Raw genomic sequence first — 22,147 nt, forward strand, 5'->3', positions numbered from 1 at the left:
AAGAGGAGAAGGGAAGCGCAGATTGCTGCAAATTCAGACTTCAGCAGCAGCTTTCGTTTCCACTACAGCAAAGGTACAAAGCTTTCCTGTCTCTTTCCTTCTCTTGCTATCATCTGTGAATTACTTCTGTGATGAATTTCTTCTGCAGCACAGTTTCAAGTGAATGCTCTGTATAGGACCTGCTCATCATCATGTTGAGGAAGGGCTCAGAGCTGCTGAAGGGAGACAGAGAGGTCCTCCTGGATCTGGACAGCGGGGGTGAAGCACAAAATACAGACAGCTATGGTAGTCTGCACAATGGAGGCTTTATCCCACCACGATACGTAAGCACTATTATACATTTATTTCCTCTGATGCTGCGGTGTGTTCTCTTTTCACATGCTATAAATGTAGGAAAATAACTGCCTGTTCACACAGCAGCCACCAATAAGCCTGCTTCTCTGCCTCATCCCTTCACACCTCACTGACTTCTGAGAGATGTAGCAGAGAAGCTGAATCCTTCATGTAATATTCACAATATGCTGTGAGGTGCAGGACATCAATAATACGTTGTGGTGAGACGTGACTTTACTGCGCTGAAAGACTGTTTTCAGTGATCATTTTCCGTCTCATCTTCCTGGCCTCATTACTGCAAAGTGGAGGCTGCTATAGCGCTGTGCATTGGCAAAACAGTTTATGGTTAAACCTCAGTGAAATGCAATTAAGACTCCACATACAGAACAAAGTGTCAACGTGCAGAGAAGTGAGGAAATCCTTTGCCTATAGCTTTCACTCGTTTTTATTGTCCAGATTTTGATAATCTTGCTTTCAGTTTTCAGCCGCAGCTGCTAATGAAGATATGGATGGTGATGATCCCATTCATGTTCACTGTAATACAAGAAGTAACCAGCCAGTTCCACAGCTGGGGAATTACTTCAGAGATGGAAGGACTAAAATCGGTAAGGAGTGGACGGCAGCTTGCATTTGATCAGTGGTCACAAGCTAATCAGTCCTTCATTCTGACCTTTTGAGTTCTTTATCCCGGGTTTAGACTTTGTGCTGGTTTGGGAGGTTCGTTCACGGAGGAAGCGGAGAGGGAAGGGGAAGAGCGAGGTGAGCGGTGAGGAGGGGGAAGCCGTTCCCACTGCAGAGAACAGCAGGTCTGAACGAAGGAAAGCGCAGCTGGCACAATGGAGGGAGAAGTTTGTTCAAAATCTGGAGAATGCTGGATTGCTCATGGAAAAGGTGCCATCTGTCTTTTGTCTTATATCTTTCAAGCTATAGTGGAGGGCTTTTACATATAAATGAACAGTTGTTACATTCCAGGTTGATCTATCTGTGTTGCTGCTGTCTTTGGCGAAATTCCAGCTTTACTGCGCCGGCAATGATGCTTTTTCATGTCACACAGCAGTGATAAGTTAGCCGGAGCTGAGTAGGAGAGCAAATGTAGTGACAGAGATGGAGTAGACTGTGTTAACTGGGAGTTCCACAGAGCCTAAATCTAGAAAGTGTGCAAAAAAGCATTCTGATGTTCCAGATAAAAAATAAACTCTACACTCAGTGGAAAGAATACAGTCTAAACAAACACAGATTACCATTGGTGTAGCTTTACCTGGATGAAGTACAGGGACTGAGGGACTGTACAATGTAGGCATCCATCCTACGCATGTGTCAGGTTTTTGTAATTACTCTCACTGGCAGAATGGGGAGACCAAAGTTATGCAGCGTTACTTTAATGACAGGTTCTAAATCTACTCATTATTTCTATTGACTTCTTAATTAGCAACTTTTTTTTCACTCCTCTTCCTTACAGGAGGAAACAGCTAATGAAAAGAAAACAATACATTTTCTTAAAATCAGCGCTCCTTGGGATGTGATGGTGTATTATGCTGAGGAACTTTGCCTTAGAGCCCCATTGCAGGTAAGCACGAGTATTATACATAGATAGGTAGGTAGGTAGATAGGTAGGTAGGTAGAGCTGGAGCCTCCCTGGACAGGTCGCTAGTCTATCACAGGGCTGTCCTAAAACCAATCAGAGACATTGTGTTGTGAACAAATTCAGATGATGTGTTGACTACAATACTGTGTCTCTTCTATCTATAACCACATAAAGCCCACCCCAGTGATTTGATTAGTCCAGCAGATCTTTGCAGGAGCGTAATCAGTTTACAGTTGAAATTTTGCGGGCAATGTGGCCCCCTTGATGTGCCCCACCATCGGCTCTATATGTTGATGTGTCCATTACTTTGTTTTATGATCAAAAACTGCAGAACTAATGATATTCCCATCAGTTTCAGCTTTAACTATAATTACAAAATGGTGTCACCAAGATAAAGAAAGTTTGAGTCTTGTGGTGTTCATGCTCCGTGTCTTGCTCCCAGGCACAGCCAAATCTGGACTTAAACACATCTGCTCGAGTACTGAAAAGACTATGCATACCTAACGCAATGACGGAGTCTGTGCCAAACAGGCCGCTGGACTATTACACATGTGCCTTTCGGAAGTCAAAGATGAGCAGGTGAGTTGTGGTTGATACAGTAGGAACGGGTCACTTTGAATTCATTATTTATCAGTGTATTTTTGTTTTTAACGAATGACTTTCTGTAGATTCCTTGGTTGTGAAGACCATGAAGCATACTTCACTAATACACAGAGGCACCGTGTTGTAAGTAACACAAGTGTTACAGTGTAACAGCATACTGGATGTGTTCAGTGTTGGTTTTCTCTAAGAGAGTGAGAGTTGTGTTTTGTTTTAGGTTTATGAGATTCTTGCCAGGACAGTGTATGGCAAAAGGAAGAGGGCTGAAGTAGGTGTGGACAGGCTGGTAAATGAAGGTGCCTACTCAGCAGTGTTCCCCCTGCACGAGGTGAGATATTGTTATCTGTCCTCCAGCTAAATTGTGAAGTTTTCCCCTCTCTACTCATGAGCGTGTTTGTTTCCTGCAGGGTCCTTTTCAGCTTCCCAAGTATGAGACCCGTCCTGACGAGCTGAACCAGAGGCAGGTTCTTTACCGCTACTGGGCCCGCTGGTGCAAATGGTACAAGTACCAACCACTGGATCATATCAGGGAGTACTTTGGAGAGAAGATTGCACTCTACTTTGCCTGGCTGGGTAAATATTCATTCTTATTTAAACATAGTTGGTATTCAAGCTACTTTGATTTCCTCATGCGGATATAATTGGACATATTTTGACACCACACAGTACAGACACCTTCCAGTCTGAATCACTGCATACAGTTTAGCAGTTTTACATATATTTTACTAAATTAATTTTGTGGTTTGACAAATATATATATATATTTATATATATTTTAGTCTTCAGTGTGTGACTTACAATCAGCCCTTTGATTCCTACATATTAAAATCATCTCTCTCACTAACTAGTAAATGAAAATCTGAATAATCCACACAATGCTTTTACTGTGTAACAGAACCATCTGAGCTATAGCCAGGCAAGCTCTCTTGTTCCATCTAACTGGCTGGAAGACTTACTTGGCAATATCCACCTGGTGCAGAGAGAATTGCACATTTTTAAAACTAACAGCACAAGTGGGAAGTGAGCTCCATTCAGAACAAAGAGTGGAGTGTAGCATTAACCTCAGTCAGCAGAAAAGTTCAGGACAGGCTCTAGACAATAAAACTATTATCCTCCGGATGAAATGGACAACACTCCAGCATTAAACATCAGTGCAGCTGTATAATTGCCCCCCCATCACTTGAGAGCTGCAGTCTAATGGAGCTTTATGTCTCTGTAGGTTTCTACACTGCCTGGCTGCTGCCAGCAGCAGTGGTTGGAACCTTGATCTTTGTGTCTGGAGTCATGACCATGGGTAACAACACACCAGCGTGAGTCTGCACATGATACACAAAACACATGCTTCACTGCATAATATTTGAAACAAGTGACATAGCATTACAAAACCCAATAAACATTTAAATCACAACTAATTCAATGTGACTATAATATTTAACCGAGGTATTGTGGTATGTTGGTCAAATCCAAGAGTAACTAGACCGTTTCTACACGTAAGGGTCAGTTTATGGAACACCCATCTGGCCTAGGGTCAGCTGAGCCACAATGTCAAGTCTGTAAACATGTCCTTGGCCATACCTGTAGTCTTGCTCTCATTGGCTGATGCATAAGGATTTAGGTAACAAAAAATTACTAACAAAAAAATGACCAACTCTAAACCTAACAATAAATGCAGGGAATCGCGTCAATATTGTACTCAGTCAGGTTACGTCTCTGTTTCTCCTTGCATTCATTGTGTAATGAGTTGTCTATCAGTGAATCTGTGTTTCAGAATAAACGTGAAACTATTTTTTGGCAGTCAGACTCTGGATGAAGAGGCTTCTTAGAGTCAGGTCAACACAGTGAGGTTGCCAGATTTGGTCACTAATGAGTTGACTGATTTGTATGCATGTACACACGGTGGGTATATTAGTTAGAGCAGCCCCTCAGGAGTCCAGCCTGCTAACATTAACATAACCCTATCCCTAACCCACAGTCTTAACTCAGCTGATGCTACCAGTTTCACTATGTTAGGTTAGGCAGCCACATGCTAGCCATTGTGAGATGAATAGAAATTGACCACCGTTGACAAAAACCTATCATGCTATTGTTATTAGGAACTAAGCTCTTTCTTACAACATCATTGATCCACCACTGGCGAACTTGATCCTCTGTCCACTCAGAGAATCTGTGTGTGTGTGGTCTCAGAGAGGGGCACTCTTGATAAATTAAAGGCTTGTGTACTTGAGTTATTTTTCTAAATCTGAAGATTACTTCTCCTGTAGAAGCAGCTGAGTGCTGCACAATTTCTTCCAGATTTATTTGATATTGAAATCAAAAGTAACACTACATAAAAAGTGAATGTTAAAGTAAGACATTGTACTCTTCTTAGGAAAACTGGCATCCAGCATGCAGATGTTGAAGGGAGATGCCAAGCAGTACTCACAGTAACTAGTTTAGTTCATTTAGTTCCTCGGATTAGTCTGCACCAAAACCTGCTCTTACAGACTGTGTCCAGCATCTGGCTCCACAGCCATAGTTCAGCTCATACTTAACAATCACACAATAGATTAGTATTGATCTACTCATCTTACTCTCAGAAGAAAAGCAAATAAGTGTATAGTAACTTTTCCTTTAAGACATAGTATGGCTGGAAATCAGACGACACTTGCAAATACACGAACGCTCAGTGTATTCTGCCAAAAAACAAGCCTTGTAACTGGACATATCTACAACATACATTATTTATCAGCACAGTGGGCTCCACTATAGATTCACTCTAATTGTGTACTGGAGTGTGTGTACCCTAATATTGCTTTTCTGTTGTTTACCAATCAATTCCCATGACATCCTACTGGTTTTATTGACAGAAACGTCTTCCTGCTATAATGTAACAGGGGAAGTTGTAGAGAATGGTGTCAATATCTTCGAAAAAGGAAGCAACCAGATGTCTCTGATTCAATTTTATTAGTTCACACTGTAGATTAAAGAGAGAAAGGATGGAGAGGAGCCTGTGGCAGCATGGAGCTGCAGTCCTCTTATGTGATAATGGACAATTAGTGCGGCGTAATCGCCCCCATTTGAGAACTAAGGAGGATAGATGTCTCTCAGTGAGTCCGGGCTTTATTTGTATACTTGATTAAATATGTAGCCAGGGTTTCAATAACTCAGTGAATAATTCTAATCAAGAAAAGTGCTGTAGCTGTGTTTCCTGGCAGAAAGCTGAGAGACTGATTTCAACATCTTTCATCTATTCATTCATCTGAGAATCAGTATGTCTTGGGTTTCTGTGCAGGCAAAATCCATTACGTCTAATCCACCAAATCCCTTAGCTCTCACATTAATAACCGCGACTGTGGGAACACATATTTCGTTTTCAATCACCTGATTTATCAAGGCCTGAAGACCATAGAAAGGTTTAAAGAATGTTTTTATTTATTTTTTAGTTGTGACTAACCTGGGTCTCTGTGTCTGTCAACAGTAAGGAAATCTGTGACAGCGGAGCTACTTATCTGATGTGTCCGCTCTGTAAAACATGCAAGGCCTGGAACATGTCTGACATCTGCACCATGGCCAAGGTAAAGACCTTTTACTGGTGAATAACTGAGTTTATAATCCCAACACTTAGAGGTCATGCTTGTTCTGTACCTGTCCGTATTGCAGCTGGGATACTTATTTGACCACCCAGGCACAGTGTTCTTCAGTGTCTTCATGTCCTTCTGGGCTGTCACCTTTCTGGAATACTGGAAGAGAAAGATGGCCACTCTGGCCCACCACTGGGACTGCATGGACTTCCATGAAGAAGAGGTCTTATCATTATTTCTTTCACTCTTGCTGTAGACTATGGTTCCTAGGTATGTCATGATTAAGGTGTTAGCAAACCCAACATAATCTAGTTGCATACATATCTGGAGACACCAGGTCTGCAAAAGAAGATGCATTTTCTCTTACCATTTTTGCACAGGGATTGCAGTAAGGTGAGAGGATACCGGAGTAAATGATACAGCTGAGAAGGAAGTTCCTCACCTCAGCATTGGGAAGCTAGTGTCATTGACTTGGAGTCTCTTGCCTGAAGTTTGCAGTTGATCTTAAATAAAGAGTACTGATCAAGTCTCATGTCTTCTCTCAGGAGCGTCCTCGGCCAGAGTTTGCAGCCATGGCCCCAACCATGGAGCAAAATCCAGTAACTGGTGTCAAAGAGCCCTACTTTCCAGAGAAGACCAGGCTCTCTCGCATGTTTACTGGCTCCATGGTCATCATAATGATGGTGAGTTTTAGATAACGTTTTAAAGGAAGTTGTTCTTCTGTTTTGGAATGTCTGAAGTGTACATTTAGCAGTGTAAATGAAATATTTGGGAAAAGAGGGCCTTTCTTCTTTGTGTCCATTTAAGACTATACTCAGTGTATTGATTCTGGTGATATCAGCTGTTATTTGGTGTGTCATTCAGACATTGTCTTGTGAATGTCACAGATCTCTGCTGAATGTAATACAACCTGTTAATATAATTAATTACTGCAATTATTTTCTCATATTATGATGTGATCTATTGATCTCATTAAACTTGGTTTTAGCGAAGAGTCTTTTGAGATTTAATTGTTGCGATCCTGAACAGACAGAAAGGAGGGGCTATCTGTGTGCTACAGTATTCTGCTAAATCCTTCTGTGGTAACTGAGCCTTTATCGTAATGAATTCAGGTCATTTGCCCACAGGGCTGGATATGATCTGATAATCTTAGCCATACCCCGTATGCTGTATCCAAGGCAGGGATTGGAGGATCTGATTTCCCACACTCCTCTTTTACAACAGCGACGGTGGAAGAAAAATCGAAATGCATCTGTGCCACCTTTACACACAATACACTGAGTACAGTCCAATACAATCTGTCCATACAACGCACATTCTCTACCTAGTTCATAACTTGTGTAAACATCAGCTGTGTGTTTTAGTGGCAAACATAAGTCGCTAATTAGGAAGTTCCGCACAAGACTTTTTGGCTGCAAGTTAATTTGCACATATGCAAAAAAGTAATGACCTTCAGCTGATCTTCTATGAATGACAGTTGATCTCAGCTCTTTTACAAAGCTTCGATTGATTGTCATCTGGCTCATCTGTCTAGCTTTTCCACAAAACTGAAACTGAGTCAGTAATGGGGGACCAAAAGTTGCCAACCAAGCATTGTGTACCATGTCAATAATTTTGTCATTGAGGTTCTATTTCTTTTCATTTTAGCTAAATACAATTTAATTAATCCTCATGTCTTTCCTCTCAGCTCTCTGTGGTGATGATCTTCCTTGTGACGGTGGTCATGTGCCGAGGTATCATCAGCGTGATGATGTTCCATACTGGGAGCCCTGTGCTGCGTACAGAGGTATGTAAGTTCTACACAGTATACCGATTGGCCACAACATTAAAACCACCGACAGGTGAAGTGAAAAACATTGACCATCTTGTGACAATATAATGTTCTGCTGGGAAACTTTTGGACCTGGCCTCCAAATTCACTAGATCCCAAACTGATCAATTATCTGTGGGATGATCCACAGAGGCCCCTCCCCTCAACCCATAGGACCCAAAGGCCCCCCACTAACAACATTCTGTTACCAGACACCACAGGACACCCTCAGAAGTCCCATGTCCATTCTCTGATGAGTCACAACTGTTTTTGAGGCACAAGGGAGACCTACACAATATTAGGAAGGTGGTCATAATGTTATGCCTGATCGGTGTATGGTGTATGTACAATGGAGTTCTATTTTGAATTATTTGTGTAGAATATACTGTACATACTGCAGTATATTCTGCATAGAGAACATTCTCCCCATGTGTGACCTCCTCCCCAGGCAGGGACCATAGCCAACATCTCCAGCAGTATTGTAAATCTGGGCCTCATCCTGCTAATGGGCCGGGTCTACACTGCGTTAGCTGAGCAGCTCACTAAATGGGGTAAGAATCAATGAAGCTCTCCAACACCTCACACCTTAATGTCTTCACTTGATCTCCACTAACTAAAAGGTGATACTTCTCAAAGAGTAGATTGATGTCTTCAGTTTGTTGCCAGCTTCATTCCTAGTCTCCCTTATTTTTCAATTAACCTCTGCAAACTTTCAAATCAAAGCTTTATACACTGCCTGGCCAAAAAAAAGCAAATAGGTACAAGCCTCCTATTGGATAATTACTGCATGGGGGATTATCTTTCAGCTGGCAACAAGTTATTTAACCCAACTGATGCAATGAGAAGCTTCTCATTTCTTAAACAACCATGTTGAAAGACACACCCTGTGGTTGTGGAAAATATGTTAGTCTGTTTGAGAAGGGTCAAATCATTGGCATGCATCAAGCAGAGAAAATATCTAAGGAGATTGAAGAAGCTACTGAAATTGGGTTAAGAACTGTCCAACGCATTATTAAAAACTGGAAGGATAGTGGGGAATCATCGTCTTCAAAAAAATCCTGACTGATTGCGATTGGTGATCACTTAAATGTTTGGTGAAATCAAATCGCAGAAAAACAACAGTAGAACTCAGGGCTATGTTTAATAGTGAAAGTAAGAGCATTTCCACACGTACAATGTGAAGGGAACTCAAGGGATTGGGACTGAACAGCTGTGTAGCCTTAAGAAAACCACTGATCAGTGAAGCTAACTGGAAAAAAGGCTTCAATTTGCTAGGGAGCATAAAGATTGGACTGTGGAGCAATAGAAGAAGGTCATGTGGTCTGATGAGTCCAGATTTACCCTGTTCCAGAGTGATGGGGGCATCAGGGTAAGAAGAGAGGCAGATGAAGTGATGCACCCATCATGCCTAGTGTCTACTGTACAAGCCTGTGGGGGCAGTGCTATGATCTGGGGTTGCTGCAGTTGGTCAGGTCTAGGTTCGGCAACATTATGTGTCCAAAGAATGAGGTCAGCCGACTACCTGAATATACTGAATGACCAGGTTATTCCATCCATGGATTTTTTCTTCCCTGATGGCACGGATATATTCCAAGATGACAATGTCAAGTAAATTTGATCTATTAAAGGGCTACTGGCAGGTTCCCTTGTCCAAGCAGGTGCGTGAAATTTCGGCATTTATAACACCGAATGGTTTGTTCTCATACAAGGTTATGCCTTTTGGGTCAAGGAACGCCGCTGCAACCTTCCAGAGACTTATGACCATAGTATTGGGGGACATGGAAGGTTGTTCAGTATATCTAGATGATGTGGTCATATTTTCTGATACCTGATCCCAACATTTCGAACATGTCCGGGCCCTGTTCAGCCGTTTGGCTGAAGCTTGTCTCACAGTCAACCTCGCCAAGTGAGTTTGCAAAGGCGACGGTAACGTACTTGGGTCGGGTGGTTGGTCAAGGCTCTGTTCGTCCAGTGCAAGAAAAAGTCCAGGCAGTTGCAGACTATCCTGTCTCGGCCACAAAGAAAGAGCTCATGCGTTTCCTTGGTTTAGTGGGCTATTATAGAAGTTTTTGTAGAAACTTTTCTGAAGTAGTAGGACCCCTTACCGTCTTGCTAAAGGCAAAGGTAACTTTTGTTTGGTCTCCTGTGTGCCAGCAGGCTTTTGAGCAAATAAAGGTGATGATGTGCAATGCTCCGGTTCTTGCTGCACCACAGTTTGATCGCCCGTTCTCTCTACATGTGGACGCCAGTCATGTGGGTGCAGGTTCTGTCCTCCAGCAGGAAGATGACTTTGATGTTTGGGCACAGGGTGCGTGGCCTGGTGACTTTGATCAGTGGAAGGAAGCAGAAACTCCACAAAATCTGATTGACTACATTAATGGTTTTCGGCATAGACTGTATGTAGCCGAGGAGCTGGCCAAACAGCAGTTGTCATCTGCGCAGATTAAAATGAAGAAAATGTTCGATCGGTGTGCTGAGCGCCAGTTGTTCATTGTGGGGGACCGGGTTTTAGCGCTGCTGCCTATAATCACCTCACCTTTGCAGGCCAAGTTCTCGGGCCCATATGAAGTAGTGAAGCAGGTATCTGAGCTAAACTATATAATTTCCACTCCTGAACGCAGAAGAAAAACTCAACTGTGTCATGTCAATCTGTTAAAGCCCTATTACTGTCGTGATTCTTATGAGTCTTGTGACGCTGCTCCATCTTCTTCGGGAAGTGCGCGTCTGGTTTGTTCAGCGGGCAGAGTGTCTACTGTCCATGCCCCTCAGTCTGTGGCAGCTGAGGTGGAGGATGGGTTGCTATGTCTGGATCCCACTGTGTTGCAGGGCCGCCTGAAGAACTCGGATTCCTTGTGTAATTTGGAGAGATGGAGACGAGCCCCCACTTTGTCATAACCTGGCTCGTAAGCCATGACAAAAAACAGAGAAACGCGGTTTAACATAAAGGTTAACTGATTTATTTAAACAAAACCAAAAAACCCATAGGAATTACTGAGGTTTGAGTATCAGTGTGTCTGTTGATGGGTGCATGATAGTGTATGTGTATTGTTGAGAGCTGCTAACATAAAGCAAATAGGCCGAAGCCAACAGAACAAAAACCCATGCCGGAGGAGTCCAGGTCGAAGATCAGAGAGAGACTGAGGATCGTGACTGCCAGATCTTATAGGCTCATGGGCTGCGTTCAGACTGCCAGCCAAAATCCGATTTTTAGCCCATTCAGATTTGAATCGGATCTCGATTTTGAAGTCTGAACAGTGACAGATCACATGAAATCCGATTTTTGCCAAACGGTTGCAAACCACATCCAGAGGTAGTTTCATATCGCATTCGTATCGGATATGGACAGATGCGTCTCAGTCTGAACAGCTCCCAACACTCAGATGGGTTTTGACTGTCCGTGACGTCACTTACGCGACGCCAGGCCAGAACCAATGCGCCAGACCGCGTGCCTATTTCCGTTGTGGAGGAGCCACGTTACGGCCACGGACAGTGATATTACAGCTATCACAATGGAGGAGGACTTTGAAAACAATTCGCCTTGGACAGAGGAAGAAACTGCATGCCTTATAAATCTTTACACTGACGTGACGTACATCCATCGTGTTGTTTGTTGTTGTTTTGCTTGTCGCTGTCGCAATTATATGACGTCTGACAAATACACGTGCTGAATGACGCTTCCGCTCGTTGCTACAGCAACCTATCAGACCGGTGAAGAATGTGGCCCAGTCTGAACAGAACCATATCCGATTTGGACACTTGCTAAAGGCAGTGTGAACAGTCAGCCCTAAAAATCGGATATGAGAAGGAATCAGATTTGAATCAGATCCGTCTGCAGTCTGAACGCAGCCATGGAGACTGGCCAGGTGCTCCCAATTGCCCAAAATGAGACCCGCCCACTAAGGTACCTGCAGAAACAGACAAGACAAGGGGAAAACACAAAACAGGCCCTAGTAGCAGGTAGCCGTCACAGGATTCATTGGGCTCAAATTGTGAAAGAGTGGAGCATGAGACATCATTTCCACACATGGATTGGCCACCACAGAGTCCAGACCTTAACCCCATTGAGAATCTTTGGGATGTGCTGGAGAAGGCTTTGAGCAGTGCTGCTGAAAATGAAAAACAGAGGGAAGGAGGGATATGAAAATGAAAATTCAGGAAATAGTTTAATTGGAGTATACTTATACTTAGTGCAGGATGAGTCATCAATGCTTTTAAATCATTTTCCATGAATAACATATTCTAGCTTGTAGATAACATATAGTGTAGCCCTTATATAAAAAGACTAAATTATCGAATTGGATTTCATGAAGATTTTATTACTTTCTTTGTTTTCCTTTCTGTTGCAGAGATGCACAGAACACAAACCCAGTATGACAATGCTTTCATCTTCAAGGTGTTCATCTTCCAGTTTGTCAACTTCTACTCATCTCCCTTCTACGTGGCTTTCTTTAAAGGAAGGTGAGATGTCTGTCAGTCAGAACAAACACTAGTATCACTAACAAAAACTATTGTGATATCATGAACACATTGTCACAAAGACACTGTCGTCCTGTTTCGTCCCTCTGGCTAGGTTTGTGGGTTATCCTACCAAATATGGGACCTTGTTTGGGATGAGAAACGAAGATGTGAGTCCCTCCTATTTTATATTTACACAAGTATTTAAAAGTGTTTCCCCTCAGAGTCAGAACTATGGGTCTTCATATTACAGTGTGGCCCCGGCGGGTGTCTCATTGAACTGGCTGAACAACTTTTCATCATAATGGTGGGGAAGCAGCTCATCAACAATGTTCAGGAGTTCATTATACCGTACGTATGTTCCCACATGTAACAGCACGGCTTTTCTGAGACATCATCTGATTTTTACTGAAAATCTAATGTCCTTAATTTCCACCATAACCTTTGTTTTCACTGCTTTAGTTATGTGCTTTCTAGGCAGCTATGCTGCCCAAATTAAAAATTCATGATAAATATAAATATATATGTTGAAACAGAATCAGTCTGTTTGGTAGATGAGACTGACCTCTGTTCTCCCAGTGTTGAATGTATCACAAGGCAATGCAAAACGGAACCAGAAGCAGAACACAGATCCAGAGGTTTGTGATGAAATGGAATCTTTATTTTAATACTGGCAGGTGAAGATGAGGCTGAGGGTGACGGTTGGTGATGGCCAGTTTCAGCAGGCAGGCAAGGTGAAGGCAGGTTGGAAACTGATTGAAAATGGGAGACCAGAAATAAGTGTGGTACTGAGCTGAGCTGGAGATCTGGCAGTAGAGGTGACAGGTAACAATCCTGGAATACAGACAGAGAGACAGGTTACAAAATGTCAAGCGTGCATATGAAGACAAAATCTAAATCTTAGCCATGATCAGCCAAGTTGCTGTACAGGTGGACACAACAGACAGGCAAGGAGTGGATGAGACACCGGGGTAGATATACTGCAGGGGCTGCTGGATGGATAGGCTTCAGGTGTGTAGGTTCAGGCAGACATGAAGGAGGGAAGACACCTGAAACACAAAGAATTGGGAAGAGTACGCAGAGAGTACATGAAATGTTGTTCATGTTCACATTGGTAAATGTCTGGCACGGTGTCTCTGCTGACAGAAAAGTGAAGGCCTGGCAGCAGAAGAGATCTTTGGCCAAGGTGCTGAGGGGTAAGGTATCCCATGAGCCTCAGCGCTGGGAGGAAGACTACCAGCTGGTGGAGTGTGAGGGCCTGTTTGAAGAATATCTGGAGATGGGTGAGTACACATATATCTAAAGCACATATGCGTCTGTTCTGAATACAGTCAGGAATTCAATTAACAACGACTCCCTGTTCTGCAGTCCTCCAGTTCGGGTTCATTACCATCTTTGTGGCAGCGTTCCCCCTAGCTCCGCTCTTCGCTCTCCTCAACAACTGGGTGGAGATCCGTCTTGACGCCCACAAGTTTGTATGCGAGTACCGTCGGCCTGTGGCGGAGCGCGCCCAGAACATTGGAGTCTGGTTCAACATACTGGAAGCTCTGTCACACCTGTCTGTCATCGCCAACGTGAGTTCATCAACTGTAACATCACTATCAGACTGGGTACTAATAATTCAATTTTTAACAACAATATAATTTGTCCTCCCTCAGGCTTTCCTAATAGCCTTCACATCAGAGTTTTTGCCTCGTCTGCTTTACCAGTACAAGTTTGATAATGAACTCCATGGATACGTCAACTTCACACTGGCTTACGCCCCAGTTAACTTCACAGAGTACCCCATGTGCAGGTATGCTGTCGACTGATTGAAAAGTGCACGCAACAGTGATCAGATCTGGGCACATAGATTTAATTCAGTTTAACAATACAAAGAGGTCTTTACAAAAACCTGGCCTGGAACCCGGCATGAAAACCATACAGCAAGCACAAAGGTGACGGTTAACAGGAAGAAACCTTGAGCAGAACTGAGCTCATAGGGAGGGACCCAACTGCTTGAGGCTGGCCACTTAGAGACAGAAACAAAAGAGAGAAGATCCGTTCAGTGTTTTGAATACGTTTCATTTAGCGTTACCAAAAATCCTAGTATCAAGGTTTTCACTTTTCTGACTTCAGATCTCAGACTTGACCAACAGATGGTGGTGTTACTGATGTTAACATCTTTCTGCTCATGTGCTGCTGCATGTCACACACAAGATGTTACAACGTACAATCTGCTGTGTCTGTATTTCATTTATTTTTTTTAGGTATAAAGCATTCAGAGACAACAGTGGAAGCTACACACTGTTCTACTGGGAACTCCTTGCTGTCAGACTTGGTTTTATTATTGCATTTGAGGTATGAAGCCAGCAGCTTTGGCCCTGTGTTTATTCCGTTTGTGATTTTAATGCCCGCATTTTAGGTATTCTTATCTTTCACCCACGCCTCTATCTCCATTTGAACCTCTGTTCCCAGGTGCATGTTTTAACTGCTGGTCATTTAGCCTTCTTTTGGCATATTGCTCAGTTTCTGAAGCTTTTTTTTTTTATGCAGCATCCAGACTTACTTTGATTCTGCTAATGTTTTCAAGCATTTAGTTGTACATTTTTCTGTATAACTAAGTTTCTTAAGTGTGATATGGAATCCTCTTAATGTCTTCTTACCCCTCCTCAAGCACGTGGTGTTCTTCGTACTGCGAGCCATTGACTGGATTGTGCCTGATGTCCCTGAATCCCTGGAGCTGAAGATTAAGAGGGAGCACTACCTGGCTAAGCAAGCTCTGGCTGAAAATCAGGAGGCACTGTTGGTGAGTCGAGGCCGAGGGGCCGCCCCTGCCACTCCAGGCACCTCCAGCCCAGGTCAGTAAGAACATGGGACACAGACACACGCATAATGCCATGCAACACAAACTCATGCAGGAAATCTGACACTACAGTAATTGAATGTTTAAGGCAATTTTCTATATCAGAATGAACTAATCAATTCTCTGTTTAATATGAATTTGTTAGTTTGAGAACAATATCAGTATCATGATATGTGACCTAAATGTCAGAATCATATCACAAATGTTGTGCAGTGGGTTGTTTTCCCTGTGCTTCCATGTTACAGTGTTAAACCTGTCACTGACACTGGTGATCCCCATAAATAAATTCCGCAATTTAAAGGCTTTTAAAAGCTCTCCCACCCACCTACACACACACCTCCACGGAAAATCTGCAAAGCACCTGCGGCCCGGCTAGCTGTAGTAAACTCATTACACTCTATGCAACTTACAGCTATAGATGTTCATGATGTGATAACATTGTCACCGGAATAAAAATTTAGAAATGACTGACAGTACATTCACCACTCATAACCACATAGCATGTATATTTGTCCTCACGTGTGTGTGTTTGTGCGTGTGTGTGTGTGTCCCTGTGCTCTGACCCATGCTGTTGTCGTGTGTCTCATGTAGTGAGTGTTACTGGATGACAGGTGAGTACAGTACAAGTAAGTGATAAGAAATTAAAAACATTATTTTAAAGCCTCAAGCTGGGGACACCCTACACTACGCAGGCTTCACAGTCTTTACAGATTTTGAAAAGACTAGGAGTGCACACTAACAGACTGGCTCCAGCAGATTTCTGTATGACAGCTAAAAGACTGGAGATCACAGATACATGATTTGCCAAACCGACTAAAGCCAATTGAACACATCAAACTCTTGTGCAAACTCTCACAAGAGCAACAGTTGTGGTATGCACTGCAACCAACATATAGGCACGCTTGCTCCTGCTACAACTCGATTAATCTTGGCTCCATTTTTATGGCCCAGGTTTTCTTTGTCGCCACTCTCCCGTCATCCTCTGGTGCTATTTCCTGTGTCCTGAAGTCAGGTTGGGTCTGTTCCCCTCACACACTTGCAGATTCGCGTCTACAGACCCACACAAACTAACAGATTTTTGTGTCATCTACCCCCTGACTGTCCCCAACTAGTGCAGACTGGTGCAGACTTTGCCCAACTGGGAATTGTGGGTAAATCTGGCAAAAAATCTTGTAGTGTGCCCTCAGCTTAATGTGCAAACTGAACTACACTGCAGTATAATCTATTAGAATTTACTGTTACAGTTTGTAAATCTGCAAAACATTCTATATGGTATGTTTGTATAGTGCCCTCAGCTACAATAATTATTTATTGTCAGATTTATAATTACAGCTCAAAACTACTCCCCTGTCTCCCTGTTTTAGAGCTGTTTGCAGTTTTTGCTGATGAATGCGTTCTGGGTGTTTACATTTTTCTTAGGGATCGTTCATTTGGACATTATTTATTAAAGCAAAAACACTGTATCATAGTATTGCTGCTTTAAACTAGCTGCTTAAACTAGCTGCTTTAAACTGGCAGGGTTGTTGGTAAGAAATGCTCAATAAATAGTTCACTTTTGTATGTATGAATTAAAGAGTAGCATGGAAGCTGGAGGGAACTGATTATACCCTAGCAAACCCAGAAAAAAGATCTGCTGAGCCAAACAAATCGTTTGGACGGGCTTTACGTGATGGTGAACAGAAAAGTAACAGTGATGTAGTTAATTAGTTTACAACAACATGGCTCTGGTTGGTTGTAGGACTATCCAGTTGCTTGGAGAGGTTTTTTTTTTTTTTTTTCCTGTTAACCAATGTCTCATAATGAAATCCAAATGGTGCCTAAGCAGACTCATAATCTGATAAAAATTAACTACTCCAGGCTAGCTATAGATCTTCATTTTGTTAACTTTAAATAGAGCCAGGCTAGCTTTATCCTCATTTCCAGTCTTTGTGCTAAGCTAGGCTAACCCTTAGAGTTATCATATAAAAAAACGAATGGGAATAAAGCAGAGTTTATGTGGACCTGGATGCCGTAACCTACGTATGTAGCCAACGCCTGTGTGAACCATTTATACTTGTGTGCTCGTCAGTCTGGCTCACTCTGTAACAATGCCACCCAAACACCTGTCGGCGCTGTGTCTCTTTTGCCGGTTGGGTTCATTTTGTTTCTACTTCCTGCTTTCCTTCTTTCAACAATTGCTACTGAAACTTTCTCCAAACCTCCTCAGTTAACCTTACCGATTCTTTATTGGTCCAAAAACAATTATAAAACATATTATTGATTGTAAAAGAATCAATTCGAAAATTGCGCAGATGGAGAAGCAGCCGGAAATACTAAAGCAGAAACACGCTACTCCCAAGAGGACCAATCACAGCTCTTGCGCTCTGCATCGCCTCGACGCGTAGTTATATTTCTGGGTACACGTCAGTTACGGTGCAAGGCTCTGCGAAGGCTCTGTGTAGTTTCTGCGTTGTCGCCGTAGCCTCTGCAACTTAACGCAGAAGTATGTACTGCCTATAAGTCTAGTGATCTCTAAAATGTATTTCCCAAAATGTAGAACTCTGAGATACAGATTGTTCATTTGTGTGCTCGTTGGTTGGTGTATTGGTTCAAAGAATGAAATGAATCCTATTTTTCAAAATGACTCACACTTATTTAGACCTACTGAATTATTGAAGTAATCTGTTTTATTGTTAGTGCCTCTTAGTTGACCAGTTTGTGCGACAAGAATATAATATCGTAGTAGCCAGATGTAATTCAGTAGCATGTTGCAACAAAGATTGTACAATCTCAGTAGTCAGTCTGACAGAGCTAACTTTGTGTGCTTTTTCTGTGCTCCTTCCCCATTCTTTCCATGTCCAAACCCAAATGCACTGCCTCCCCTGAAGCAAGTGACGCGTCCTTTGGAAACATGAGTTAGGACTCTTCTGTGGAAAAGGAGTGACTACTGGAGGAATCTAAGACGCTCCTTTGCATCTGGGATAACACGAGTGAACTTTTTTCTCATGTGGAACTCTTTGCACTGGGATTGTGTTTCACTTTATTAATGTATATGCTGCTGCACAGATGTTAGGATAAGCAGGTGTGCGATGGAAGCTCAGTTAAACTCATGTCAGTTTTTCTCCTTTTTCACATGAAGAATACATTTCTAATGAAGCTGCATCTGCAGTATGTTCAAAAAATGATGTTTTGATTGGCTACCTCAAGGTGTATTCATGCTTTCTGCATCCAGATGTCAGCAACGATTATGTGGGTCTGCTTGACATAAAGTTCTCGAGGGTTTGTGCAGACAAGCATGTGCAGCCAGAAAATTTATGTGCAGACTGTAGGTAGTGCAAACAGACCTACAACGCATGCTCCAGGAAAACAAAATGGATGCTTGTTTGTGATGTATCTTGTAGTTGCCGATTATAGTTCACATCAGAACGTCTGTCTACAACTAGCTAAACAAAGTCACAGATAGCCCTGTGTGTCTTTCTGTGTTTGATATGTGGGACAGTGCGATGTAAACGTTTTAAAATTTTCAAGGCTGGTATGTCAAAGTACTGATGATGCTTTTCCTTTCTGATAAATCTCATCCCTTGCACAAATATAATGTTGCACATCTGTGGAAAACGTCCAAGTGGCAGACTGACCTGTACCAAGAACAACAGGATTAATTAAACAGAGTGGACACACAACCCTTGAATCAACCTTCAAGTTGCACCATGTGTTGTTAATGTTATCAGACTGTTTCCAGGTTCTGATCAGTAAGAATCTCACAGGGGTCTGTCACACCTGAGGTACAAGGCCTCAGGTTGATTGAAACATGTGCACTCAGGACGAGAAAGTAAGTCACCTGGCTCAAACTAAAACATGGATCTGCATTTTCCAATTATGCAGTGCTTCACATGGAGTCGGATTCAATATTTTGTAAGGTACTGGAAGTGAAACATCTGATTTCTCTAGTTTTACCCTGGTACTCACTGGCTGTCACTCATAGGTTTCCTTAAGAGAAGTTTTGAAGCTCAGTGTGATGGCTCTTGTCGTTTCCATCTTGGCAGTGTCTCACTCTGCCAAGCAGAGCCAGAACAAGGAAGTGGAGTTTGAGTAGAGTTGAGGTGCAACCTGTGAGGCCAACCACCTGACACTTAAAGTGACCATGCCCTTAATTATGCATACTTTTATAATATACTTTAAAGAGGTGAGTTATAGAAAAATTCACACCTGTACCATTGGAAGTACTCTGTGAATGGAGAAATTAACTGTAAAGACCAAAACAGTATCAGGCTTTAATAATAATAATTTGTTAACATGGAGGTCTATGGAGAATGACTCTTGACATTGGTTAGATATCAGACAGCAAGTTTTGTTCATGCTTAAAATGTAATACACATTTAATATAGACATATAATATCTTGGTGGGATGAAAAACATCTGCAAACATCTACACCCCTGTCCGCAACGTATTCCTACTGTTTACATATGTTTACTGTCCATCAACACTAAGCATGCCAGACTTTTCAGATTAAGATTTCAGAGAGTAGCTAATGTACAATATTGTAAACATGAGTGAAATATTATCTTGATATATGCATTTTAAACCTTCTAAAATAAATCTAGTTTGATGAATGCAAATGCTTCCCTCAGCGTGGAACTCTCACATGCTTCTGTCTCAGCTGGGAGATACTTTGCTCGCTGTGCTGTAGGGATGAACTTTAACTCTAATCATTCCACCCCATCTATCTTCTCCACTTTCTTCTGCTTCATCTCTCCGTCCCGCCCTACCCTCGGAGAACGTTAACCTTCTCCTAACAGCAGAGACAGATAAAGACGACGCTGATTTATTAGGAGTCAGAAACAGACAGGTGTTCGTTAATGATTTCTGTCTTCCTCTACCCCCTCCCCTCGCAAACTCCTCCGATGGCTGTGGCCTCGGGCAACTCCTGACTTTTATTTTATCTCCTCTTCCACTCTTCCACTTCACCCTTTCTTCGATGCTCTCTCCTCCCTCTGTTTCTTTTATTTCATCCCTGTCCTCATTTTCTTAATACCGCCCTCCTTTCGTCTCTTTTGGCCACATTCATCTCTGGATTGTTATGATTGCTGTGCGTTCCTCTGCCATGGCCTGCAGGAAGAGTGAGTTAGTACATGTCAGTGAGCACAGGTATGCACTGTGGACAGTGGCTGGCTCATCCACTGGCTGCTGGAGTGAGACGCCTGCACGCACGAGCTGCGAAAGGAAGCTGCACATCATCAACAAGGTAACAATGTAAGAAACCAGAGCCTACAACATGACATACAGTTGGGCCCATTGACACAATCTTCATGATTTGGACTCTCCATGCCCCCACATCGGATATGGAATGAATCAACTGAGATGCAAATGGATGTGCAGACTTTCAGGTTTAGTTCAAGGGGTTGAACAAAAATATCATATGAAACATCTAGGAATAGCAAACATTTTTATACAGTCTCAACAAAGTAATTGGACAAATTAACATTACCATAAATAAAATGTTCTGTTTTAATACTTGAGAATTCTTTGGAGGCAATGACTGCCTGAAGTCTGGAACTCATGGACATCATCAAGCGCTGGGTTTCCTTCTTTGTTTTGCTTTGCCAGGCCTTTACTGCAGCTGTCTTCAGTTGTTGTTTGTTTGTTGGTCTTTCTGCCCTTAGTTTTGTCTTAAGCAAGTGAAATACATGCTCGATTGGCTTGAGAGCTGGTGATTGACTCGGCCATTTCAGAATGTTCCAGTTCCTTGCCTTCCTACGTTGCTTTTGCAGTATGTACTCCCCTGGCTTGGGCTTTTTTACCTTAACCAGTCACTCCTGAGAAGACTGACTAAAGGGCCTTGTTGAAGAGGTCTAAGACGACCACTTTTCAGCTGCAGAAGCTCGCCATGTCTCACCTGTTGCCTTTTGTTTTCTATTTATTGAAACAAACCCTTATTTTTGTAACTCTGTCATGTGTCTCCATGTGACTCATAAGATGGTCTTTGTTGCAGGATTTCAACATTGAAATTCATCACTTCCAAGGAGGTGCCAATGTTGTGGCCGATGCTTTATTTCACATGGGTTATTAAATGTCAGTCCTTTTCTTTAGGGAAGAAATGTTTGATCTTAGGTGCTGGGTGTTATGACAATGAGTCATATTGTGTGTGTGTGATTTGCCTGTGTGGTACTATGCTCCCTCCCTGCCTGCAGGGGTTGCTGTTTTGTTCTTTTGTTTCAGCTTCCTGTAGGCCAGCCAGTGACTGAAGGAGACCTGACGAAGCGCCTTTGTTGGAGAAGCCAGTCGCTCTCTTGCTTCTCCTGTGGCCAACCAAGAGCAGAACCACTCCATGTTCTGAGCATATTGTACACCCACAAGTTTTAATGTTTAACTGCAGACCTGCCAAGTAGGGGTGGGAAGCCAGTTTTGTTTTCTTGGTTTTCTCCTGTTTTTGGTTAGGGTGTCAGGGAAGGACTCCTGCATTTTATTTTGGATTTGTTTGGTAGACAAGTCAGAAGTTATGTTTAGTAGTTTTTGTTGTTTTGGCAATGCTCACCCTGAAGATGTATCATAATGGCAAATAAAGATTGTTTCTGGACTGCAAGTTTATGGAGCTCTGGTTCTTTTGGGAGCAGGGAAAAGGGGAGAGTCATCTTTTCTATGTGTACTGGTTTCTCACAATCATGGTCCATCTGTACTATGAAGCACTGTCCAATAAACTTTGCTGCATTTGGCTGACTCTAAGCAGAAAGTATATCCCTATCCACTTTAGAATTTGTCCGGTCTTCACATCACGTCACATCATCAAGAAATACTAGTGAACCAGTGCCATTGGAAGGCCTGCATGTCCATGCCATCACGCTGTGTCCACCATGTATGACAGAAGATGTCATGCTTTGGATTATGAGCCGTTCCAAGCCATCTGCATGCTTTCTTCTTCCCATCATTCTAGAATAGGCTGATCTTAGTTGCATCTGTCCAAAGAATGCTGTTCCAGAACTGG

At 42.6% G+C, this 22,147-nt stretch overlaps 1 protein-coding gene across 1 annotated transcript; it reads left to right on the plus strand.

Annotated features, from left to right (window-relative positions):
• Positions 1-6: 6 nt before the first annotated feature.
• On the plus strand, positions 7-19,257 carry ano11 (anoctamin 11). Its single transcript, XM_084553521.1, has 24 exons — positions 7-73; positions 177-323; positions 812-938; positions 1,031-1,224; positions 1,793-1,900; positions 2,361-2,497; positions 2,587-2,644; positions 2,736-2,846; positions 2,926-3,091; positions 3,738-3,828; positions 5,976-6,072; positions 6,158-6,301; positions 6,624-6,761; positions 7,766-7,864; positions 8,337-8,439; positions 12,235-12,346; positions 12,459-12,513; positions 12,597-12,694; positions 13,490-13,626; positions 13,712-13,917; positions 14,002-14,138; positions 14,593-14,683; positions 15,000-15,131; positions 18,056-19,257. Exons 2-24 carry the CDS (start codon positions 192-194, stop codon positions 18,080-18,082), a joined length of 2,700 nt encoding a protein of 899 aa, XP_084409647.1. The 5' UTR covers positions 7-73; positions 177-191; the 3' UTR covers positions 18,083-19,257.
• The last annotated feature ends 2,890 nt before the right edge of the window (positions 19,258-22,147 follow it).

Source organism: Chelon labrosus (genome assembly GCF_963514085.1).
Source record: "Chelon labrosus genome assembly, chromosome: 10".
Taxonomy (NCBI): Eukaryota; Metazoa; Chordata; class Actinopteri; order Mugiliformes; family Mugilidae; genus Chelon; species Chelon labrosus.

Bases quoted from the DNA above. Each gene is read 5' to 3' on its own strand.
- ano11 (XM_084553521.1), top strand. From the start codon at position 192: ATGTTGAGGAAGGGCTCAGAGCTGCTGAAGGGAGACAGAGAGGTCCTC. The intron at 3,092-3,737 runs GTAAATATTCAT...ATGTCTCTGTAG, and splicing joins ACTCTACTTTGCCTGGCTGG to GTTTCTACACTGCCTGGCTG. The intron at 12,514-12,596 runs GTGAGTCCCTCC...TTCATATTACAG, and splicing joins TTGGGATGAGAAACGAAGAT to TGTGGCCCCGGCGGGTGTCT.